Source organism: Typopeltis vanoorti, chromosome 16 (assembly GCF_054136105.1).
Source record: "Typopeltis vanoorti isolate ZY-2024b chromosome 16, IOZ_Tvanoo_1.0, whole genome shotgun sequence".
NCBI classification, from domain to species: domain Eukaryota; kingdom Metazoa; phylum Arthropoda; class Arachnida; order Uropygi; family Thelyphonidae; genus Typopeltis; species Typopeltis vanoorti.
In genome coordinates this window covers 29,580,957-29,591,373 of record NC_143564.1, presented here as the reverse complement: position 1 = coordinate 29,591,373, position 10,417 = coordinate 29,580,957, and the positions used below count along the sequence as shown (strand labels likewise).

At 35.4% G+C, this 10,417-nt stretch overlaps 1 protein-coding gene across 1 annotated transcript in view; it reads left to right on the top strand.

The window, feature by feature from the left end:
- The first annotated feature begins 1,088 nt into the window (after window positions 1–1,088).
- The window catches only part of LOC150097913 (TBCC domain-containing protein 1-like), a 349,586-nt gene continuing 340,257 nt past the window's right edge, over window positions 1,089–10,417 (top strand). Inside the window, exon 1 of the mRNA XM_090406629.1 lies at window positions 1,089–1,227. Coding sequence (XP_090262755.1) covers window positions 1,129–1,227 — 99 coding nt within the window. The 5' untranslated portion in view covers window positions 1,089–1,128. The remainder of the gene's footprint in view (window positions 1,228–10,417) is intronic.

Below are 10,417 nucleotides of genomic sequence, written 5' to 3'. Positions count from 1 at the left end.
TAAAGGTATATCAGATAAAATAAACAGAATTCTACAGCAATACAACCTTAATGCCACTTTTAAACCTCCTGCCAAATTAAAAAACTTATTCAACTCCTCCAAGGATCCACTTCCTCCTCTGCCCTTCATGGAATATATCGTATTCAGTCTATGCGTAATTTATCTTGTATAGGTGAAACTGGATGCACTATTCCTATCAGGAAAAAGGAACATAAATGGCATGTTAAATTTAATAACTCTGGTAAATCTGGCCTTCCTGATCATGTCCTGAATACTCTTCACAGAATTGATTGGAAAGGTACCTGTTCATTACACCATTTGCATTCATACCACGAAAATGTGGTATGAATGCAAATTTAAAGAGGCTTGTGAAATTCTTATCAATCACTCTAATATTAACACTGATGATGGTTTAAACATCCCAAGAATATTGATATCCCATATTCTACCTGCATAACCTTTCGTTTTAAGAGTTTATTTTAAATTATAATTAGCACTTTTTAATCTAGGATTTAGCCTTAACACTGATGTTAAATTATTGATTAGGGGACCATTATTGCTCTATTAAAAGTATCGATTAGAATTTGGTACCTGATGTTATAAATAGGATATAGCTTTGGTATAGGATTTTTTCCTCTCCACTAGAGGTTAGGTCAGTAAAACAGTTGAGCAAATTAATATCACTCTGGCATACTGTTTGAAATATAGCTTGTCTCTGTATATGTGTATACTTCAGATGATGACCTTAATGTAAAGGTCGAAATGTGTTAGTAGATCAAAATAATTATTCTTAACATGGTTGTAATTTCCATAATTTTATAGAAATGAACAGAAGTGCTTAAGTGTTTCTGTAATTTAAGCATGAATTTTATTTAATTGATTATAAAATTTGTGATTCTTAAGTAATAGTTTTTTTTAAATTTATTCTCAGTAATTTTATTTGTTTCTATAGTGTATATTTGTTTATATTTTATTTATTTTTTATATATTTATATTTTTATATTTGATATTTTTATTTATTTATTTAATATATATTTATGTTTATATTTTATAGTTTATATATATTTGTTTTTATAGGTAAATAGAAGGATTTCTTTTCTCACTTATAGGTGATGAATTTTATTTGAAATGGCATTGTCTGAAAGACCATTTAGACTTTGGTTGAAATCTGAACCATTTATTGTGGGGACTATTCCACTTCCTCCTCATTACAAAATGTTGCCAAAGGTAATGAGCTTTTTTTATACTTTTAAAATACACCTGGTCGTTGACTTATGACCGTCTGCACGTACAACCACAAAAAAAATTAATTTATGAATAAATTAATAATAAATCAGGCAGCTGCACATATGATAACTATGGGATACGATAGTTATTGTATCGACGATACTTAAGGACAAAGAAAGAATTCGGGAAGCTGTGAAAGATTCCACACCTATGAAGCCTACAATTTTAACCAAGCAACGACAGGGACCCATCCATGAAATGGAGAAATTGTTGTTTATGTGGATGGAAGATTTAATACAGAAAAATTCACCCATGAGCCTTTGCACAGTGCAAGCGAAGGCTAGAAGTCTGTTTCAGAGTTTAAAATCACACGCTGGAGACGATTACGCAGAAGATGTTCAAGCAGTACGGGATGGTTTAAGCATTTTAAAAAAAGATTTGCTTTGCATAATGTACATGTCACAGGAGAAGCAGGAAGTGCAGATGAAGATGATCGAAGCAATCAACTTTAATGGCGAACGATTCACAAAGGTTGAATATCATTCAAGATGCTGTGCGTTGTTATCATGAGATATATGAAGAAAAAAGAAACAAACTGTTCAAACAAAGCATGTTCCTCATCAAGAGAACATCTCCTACCTCAACCCAAGAACATGACCCTGACGATCCACAATCCAGCACAAGCAAAGATTAAAAATTGATTTTGTAAATTTCATTTGTATTAATTTTTACATTAATTTTAGATTGTATTTTTGTGTTTACAGTATAGTATGTACAGTGTTATTTTTCACATTATGATAAAAAGATTAGAAAGGTTAAAGAATACTGTTAATAAATATGTGGCCGACATACGACCAGATCGACTTACGACCTGTCAGCCAGAACGGAAGTCAGTTGTAAGTCGATGACCAAGTGTATATGCTTTTTTCAGCAGCATCTTATGAAATGTAAGGTTTAATATTGGAGCATCATTGTAGTTAAAATGCTCTCATTAATTAACTTCATAAAATTGCATTTCAAAAACTGAAACTAAACTATTATATACCAGTTTACTGACTGGAGAACTATAAAATACATTATAGGTCATTATTGTTTACTATGATTTATATGTTAACTGCCTTCAAGAACAGTGTAGCGATGATATACTTTGGTTTCAAAGGCCTGGGTTCAAATCATGTCTATGATACCTTGCATCATATCTTTAGGGCTTTTCGCCTGAAGTAAGTTAAATGGTTTCATATAGAGGTAGTTGGATTTTTCTTGAAGAAACATTTTTTTTTCCTACATGCAGGCAAGCTGGCCAGACAGTATGTGCAGATAGACTGCACTGTAGATCTTTGCCATAACAGGTCATTGAGCCTATGAATGATGTTCTTATGTGATAAGATTAGATGGTTATCATCATCATACTTATTCATTATTGGTTTGTTCCATATCATTTTCATCAACACTGCTGATGTTAATTTCCTTCAGGAAGATTTGATAGACTTTTGACTTGGAAAAAGGAGTGGGGTTGTAGTTTTAATATTAATAAATATAGTAATAAAGTGCTGCATTTTGGATTTGGAAGCAGAAAGCTGTGTACTGTGATGTTGATGGCACTGTGCTGCAGGAAGTGGATGAGATTAAAGTTCTGGGAGTGATCTTTGACAGTACACTCAAGTTTAGAGGGCACATTGCAAGTTTTGCAAAGACTGCGTGTCATAGTGATGCTATGATAAAAAGTACACTAATATGTAGGATAAGGAGATGGTTGTGCCACTATATAAAGCACTGGTCAGACCACACTTGGACTTTGGTCTTCAGATTTAGTCACCTGGTTTTCATTGTGATGTAGAAATATTGGAGAGGATCTAGAGATGACTAAGACAATATTAGGGCTCTGGATTGTTGGCTATAAAGAGAGGTTGAATGAAAGTGGATTCCAGAGTTTGGTGGAGAGGAGGAAAAGAGTTATGATAGAGATGTTTAAGTTAGTGAAGGGATTTTATCAGATTAATCCAGAGGAGATTATAAAAGGAGTAGAAAGCGAGAGGAGAAGAACTAGAGGCCATCCCTGGAAGTTATGTAAGAGTGTGGTGAAGAGGCATCTGAGGAGTTGATTTCTTACATGGGGAATTGCAGATGAATGGAATACATTACTGGAATATGTTGTTAATGCAGGGAGTGTTCAAGATTTTATGATTCAGTATGATAAATATATTGTTAGTTCAATGATCTTCCTACAGTGAGTCTGCTGACATCTTGGAGGGTGTAATAATAGTAATAATAATCATACTCGTTGACTATCATTTTATTTTTACTGCAAAAAATTTTACTGCAAAAACAGAAAAGGTAGGCAATGATATTATGATCAGTTTCATTAATGATTTTTTAATACTTCTTAATTTCAAGAGAGTTGTAGCCAAAATCAAAAAACAAACAAACAAAAAAAACCTTCAAATTTTAATTTATTCTCCTGAATAAGCGTGTGGACAGACTTATGTGTTCATCGAACATGTTGTTTATTTTTTAATGGTATATATTAGAACACAGAAAGTAAGTAAATAATTAATTTATTAACTTATTGCTGATATTTCGCTGATGTTATAACCAGCATCTTCAGAGCACAAAAACACAGTTTGTCACAATACGCGAGACTATAACAATATGGTGTAATCAACGGACTAGTTAAACAAAATTGTAGCAGCAACACAAAGACTAGAGTCTTGATTTTTGGCACCCTCTATCTGAAAAAAAAAAAAAAAATTGTAGCTATCACATAAGACTAGAGTCCTAAAAAAAAAAAAAAAAAAAAAATAGTTTTTTTCTTAAGATGACTGTCTCCCAGATCTTAGGCGAGTTAATACAGCCATATTTGTTGAGATTTGGAGTGTGTTTCAGGGCTTCTGTCGCCTCTAAGAACAATCTCTCTGACTTGTAAGACTTCTGTGTAGTACTTTTGTGTTTTTCCAGTTGATCCTGTGTGCAGGGGTATCGAGAGCATGGTCTGCTAGGCCTGACTTGCCATATTGATAATTCTGGACGTATCTTTTGTGTTCGCTGATGCGGATGTTCACAATTCTTCCTGTTTGACTGTAGTAGGCTTGATTACATGAACAGGGTACTTGGTAGACTCCTGGATGTGATAAAGGGGGAATGCTGTCCTTGGGTGAGCAGATAAGGCTTACTAATTTGCTACATGGTCTGAATGTAGTGCGTAGTTTGTTTATTAAGAATTCTTGAAATCTTATCGGACATGCCTTTAATATATGGGATGGTGACTGTTTTGTTGTAGTTCTCTGTGGTGGAGGGTGGGAGGGGTTTCTTAGGAGCGTTTAGTATTCTGTTTATCTTATGTGGATTATAGCCATTGGCCTTATATATATTATAGTGTTATATATTATATATATTGGCCTTATATTATAGTCTGCCCTTCCTGGATACACTTATCACACGTCTTCCAGATGGTTCCTTATCATTTTCAGTTTTTAGAAAACCCACACATACAGGGAGATACTTACACAAACAATCACACCATCATCCTTCTCAACAATATGGCATTTTAAAAACGCTAACCTATAGAGTGAGAGCAATCTGTTCCAACGACAATGCTCTTGCTGCTGAACTGGCCCACTTACGCCACACCTTCTTGGCCAATTTGAGAGAGAGCTGGATCTGATGATAACATCTATGAACTTGGCAGTAACTAAGGTGGCCACATTGCCTCCATCTAGGTGATCATGTGGTCTTGACTTAGGAGATTGCCAGATCGGAATTTTCAGCTAAGAGGTATGTGTGGAATTATAAAGCAGATGACTATAACAAACTGAGTGCCAACTTGGAGCAGTGCAATGGCACAAGAATCTGGAGGGGAAATATGTTAGCAGTGCATGGGAGCTGGTTAAGGCACATTGAAGAAAGCAGTATCAGACTCCCAGAGTATGTAGAATAAATCAGGTAAGGGTTGGATGAGTGGCATCAATAAACATAAGTTACAAAAAAAGAAAAAAAAATTTTTTTTAAGTACATATAATCTAGCAATTGACAAGTGTCATATTTCTAGAAATGAAGAAAGATTTGCCAATAAGTGAATAACATGATTGAGAGAGTAAGCATTGCCAGTGTATTATAAAGAGAAAAGTGATCAAGCTTATACTGTCCCAAACACTGGCAAAAAGGGTATGGTAAGGAAGCAAAAGAAGATTATGAGAGTAAACCAGCTGAGCAGGTCAAAGAATGTTCCTGTTTGGCAAATAAAAGGAAGAATGACTTTGACATATATGCTGATGGTAGGGAGATAACAGAGTGGATAAAATAGTTCAGTTACTGAGTGATCATTTTGCAAGAGTGTGTCATCCTGGCAGAGATATTGCAGGTGCCAGATGCGACACTGATTGATGTGAGAACAGCAAGATGAATTGGAGATGCTTAGCATATTGCATAACTTGAATGCAAATATGGTCATGGAATATCACCATTGCATAAAGGAGGTTCTGAGACAGAGGCAGCAAATTACAGGTCGGTATCTCAGGAGTGGTAACAGCTAAGTTATTGGCAATGTCGATCACAGACAGAATTGAGGAATGGGTGATGGTCAAGAATGTGATACTCGATGGACAACATGATATTGGAATGGGCAGGTCTTTTTTAAGTAATTTGCTCACTTTATTATAATAAAGTAATTTTACTCAAAGCTGCTCACTGATGAAGCCTCAATAAAGGCTGAAACTGGTCTGGGTAGTGACCTCCCACCATAATGTATAACATCATACATCTCCTAGGAGATGGGTTTTACATTATGAAAAATACTAAGAATAGTGATCAGAACTTTCTCCACCTTTGCTATGAGTTGCCCGAGTTTGTACTACGTACTAGGACTACGTGCATTAGCTCACGCTAGTAGTTTCCGATACTTTTATAGTTTACCATACTATATTCGGCATGAAACTCTTTGATTCTAATCTTGAGTTTCTTATTCGGTTTTAAAACAATGTGAGATTTAATTCCCCTTAATTTAAGTAATTTTATTCACTTTGTATAATAAAGTGAGCAAATTACTTAAGAAAGACCTATCCTTTGCAATACCATGTCCATAGAGTATCACATTCCTGACCGTCACCCATTCCTGAATCATATTCCTGAATTCTGTGATTGATATCACCAATACCTTACAACTCCTGAGATATGAAGTTGGTAATTTGGCCAAGAGTATGGCTGTTGAACAGATAGTAAAGAGTAGTGTACGAGGGTGGTCTGAAAAGTTTTTGGCCTCAACCATAGATGGCAACACTGTCGGCAAGATTTTTTTTTTTCTAAGTTGGTACATCTGTCATAAGCATCCATGTGAAATTGCAAATCATTCTATCAAGTAGTTTGTTTTATACAGCCATCTGAAGCAAAAGTGTTGTCTGTATCCCTAAATTGATAAAATTGAGTATCATGCGATTATAAAATTTTTTGTAAAAGAAGGTTTAATGCCAAAAGAAATTCATTCGAAGTTTATAAAAGTTTATGAGCACTCTTTTCCTTAGTTTTTGACAATTAAGAAATGTGCTACTGAGTTTAGTGACCGTACCAGTCTTGAAGATGATCCACGTTAAGGACGTCCAAAAAGTGTAACAACACCAGAAATCGTTGATCGAGTGCACGATATGGTATTGGATGACTGGCGAGTCAAAGTGCATGAAATTGCTGAGACTATAGGCATTTCAAGAGAACATATAGGATATATTTTGCATGAAGAATTGCAAATGAAAAAGCTTTGCGAAGATGGGTGCTATGCTTGCTCACAACAGATCAAAAACTCACTCGCATGAAAATTTCTGAACAGTGCTTGGAACGTTTTAACAAGAATAAAACTGATTTTGTGCGTCAATTTATTACTATGGATGAGACTTGGATTCACCATTATACACCAGAATCCAAACAGCAGTCAAAACAGTGGACAGAAGCCGGTTGTTCAGCGCCAAAGAAGACAAAGTTGGTTCCATTAGCAGGAAAGGTTGTGGCATTGGTGTTTTGGGATGCTAAAGGCATTTTGTTTATTAATTATCTTATCTTGAAAAGAGTAAAACAGTAACTGGGGAATATTATTCCGATCTTTTAACCAGACTAGACGAAAAAATTTGTGAGAAAAGACCCGGTTTGCAGAAGAAAAAAAATCATCTTTCACCAGGACAGTGCACCTGGCTACAAAGGTGTTTTTGCAGTGGGAAAATTAAAACATCTGCACTATGAATTGTTGGAAAATCCACTCTATTCCCCAGATTTGGCTCTCTCTGACTTCTATCTCTTCCCAAAAGTAAAACTCTGCCTCGCTGGTCAGTGTTTTTCTTCGAATCAAGAAGTGATTGCAGCTGTAGAGGGTATTTTACAGATCTTACTGAGAACCACTACTGGGATGGAATAATGGTGCTGGAGCATCACTCGAATAAATGTATTAGTCTTAAGGGAGATTATGTTGAATAATAAAAATAATTTTGAAATTATAAATTCGTTTTTTCATTGTTAAGCCAAGAACATTTCAGATCACCTTCGTATGAGAAATTGAATCCAGGAGAAGGTGGGTGATTAGTGGCATACAGAGTAGAGTTTTGTACAAGTGCTGTTGCTGTTTAATTTATACATCAGTAACATAAATGATTTAAAGGGAAATATTGTAACACTTACAAAACATTTCATGAAAGCTGCTCACTGCAACTTCTGTGCTTCCATCTCTTCGTTCCCCAGATGTTAATATTAATTTACGGATAAATAATGTAACTCTTACAAAACATTTCATGAAAACTGCTTGCTGCAACTTCTGACATCATTCTTCTCTTCCAGCTGCTGCATAAATGATCATGATCGAGACAAATCGCCATCTTTTTTTTACTGAGAACTTCTGTTCTGAGGTTATCTTACTCCTTTTCTTAAGAGGCAGAGATGTGATCTTGAACGTTCTTAGTCATCTCTACACTATATTGTACTCAGCTGCATGGGGCCAATTCAGAGATGGGGCTATATAGCCAATTCAGAAGAAAAAAAAAAGAAAGGAATGGGGTGATAAGATTTACTGTCAAACTATCAATCTGTTGCTCTTAACTCAGTGCTGTCTAAAGTAATGGAGAAAGGCATCAACAACCAATCAATTCATGATCACTCGGATGGATTTTGCCAGTCAAGATCCACAACAGATCCTCTTACTTATATCACCTACTGCTGGGCATATGCGTGGAAAGATTTGGAGAAATCGGTGCTGTTGCACTCGACACAGGGCTTTTCAGCAGATTGCTATCTTGTGGTTTGTCTTCGTCCCTTTGTAATTGGTTTGCTAGTTATCACTAGTGTCGTTCACTGTGTGTAATGGTGGGAGTGTATTCATCTTCACATTTTTGGTCTAATGCTTGTTCCTTAGGTTGCTCTCTATTATCTCACCCAACTCTCTTCTTCATGTACATAAATCACTTTCTCTCACTGATCTGAATCCTTGTTGAGTTTTGCTGATCATGCCACTCACCTTACTCCCATGAACCTTGCAGTGCTCAAACATCTCAGGTTTCAAGATCATCTACAATAAGAATCTTGAACACTCGTATTCACACCATCCTTCAGTGGAGTGATAACAACCTAGTCACTTTCACTGCTTCTAAATGCAGTTTTGTCACTTTCCTCTCAAAACAATTTCTTCTCATAAATAAAAATAAAAAAAAATCTGCTGATGTCATTTATTCTCTATAGATAGTAGGTGAGGCTGTTTTAGGGCTAACTTTTGGAACTGAGGGGTTATTTCAGTCTCGCTGACCCAAGACTAAGACCGTCGCTAATTATAAACAACATTCAACAAAGAGAGGGAGACATGTCGCTATCTTGTAGTCCCTAACCCTAATTCAGTATATTATTTGTCTGAAATAGCATTGGTTCCATTGTCAGTTTTCTTAAGTTTACTGGATGAAAAACCAGAGTTTCTTGGAGAAAAAACTTGCTTACTCATGTCTGAGATTGACTAACTCATGAACCAGTTGAAGGATAGAAAAAATTCCTCTAGTCAGTAACTAGAATCAAACTGAGAATGCCTTTCTTCAGGTGGCCTAGCACTATGGGTACAAACATGATTCCACATGACTACATAGACCCTATGCCTTTGTCACCTTTTTTTCACTCAAGATGTTATTTTTCATTTGTCCAGCCATTGAATCTGTAAGTCTTGCAGTAAGGATTATACATTGACTATTCATAGCTGTATTTTTCAGGAAATTACAATAGGGATCAATATATTAACTAAACTAAATTTAATTAATACTTCCAATATTTTGCCAAGATCAAATTGCTATCATCAGGAACATAAACATAAGATATATGCACGCAGCACTACACTAAGTAATGAACATGAAGCATGTCAACAAAGAGTAGGCCTGAAGTCCAAAATAGTGCCCTCTAGTGGACTAATTGGCCATCATTGGCTGTTGGCTGAAGAGCAGAGGATGAGAGCTTCCCAAATTTGGGACAGTTTCATGCAATCAAATTTATTGAGGTTAGGATAGTTTCTTAAGGCAGAAGCATATTCAAAGAAAAGTCTTTTGTATTTATATTTGCTGTGATGGAGTATAGTGACTTTTTAGAGCATATTCTATAGTGACGGTAGGTGTCTAAAGCATGATTAGCAAGTCCTGAGTGGCTGTAGTGATGGACTTGGTTATAGTCCTTATGTTTGGCAATTCTGATGTTGACTGTACTGCCTGTTTGGCATTGGTAGGATAGTTTACAACTATAAGAGATCTATTAAGTTTAGGGACTGTGGCGAGCAGATAAGAGATGCTAATTTTTTATATGGTCTGTAGGTTGTTAAATGTCGCATAATATCACATCCTGTTTATGAATTTTAGGAAGTCCTTATATATGGGTAGGGGTCTAGAATTATATGGTTTTAGTTTATTAGTAAGTTTAAAAGTTTTATTTTTTTAAAGATTTTTGTTAATTTTTCAGTTGTACCTTGGATATATGGAATAGTGATAGCTTTGGTATAGTCTTTGATCTGAAGAGGATGCGTGGCTTTGGGATTTTAATATTTTTTGAATATGATAGGAATTGTAGCCATTGGCTAAGAAGATTTTGTGAAGGTGGTCAAGTTCATTGGAGAGGGCACTGTTATCTGAACTAATTAATTTATCCCTGTAATATAATGTTTTAATAATTCCATAATGTTGGGAGGAGGGATGATGTGACTATG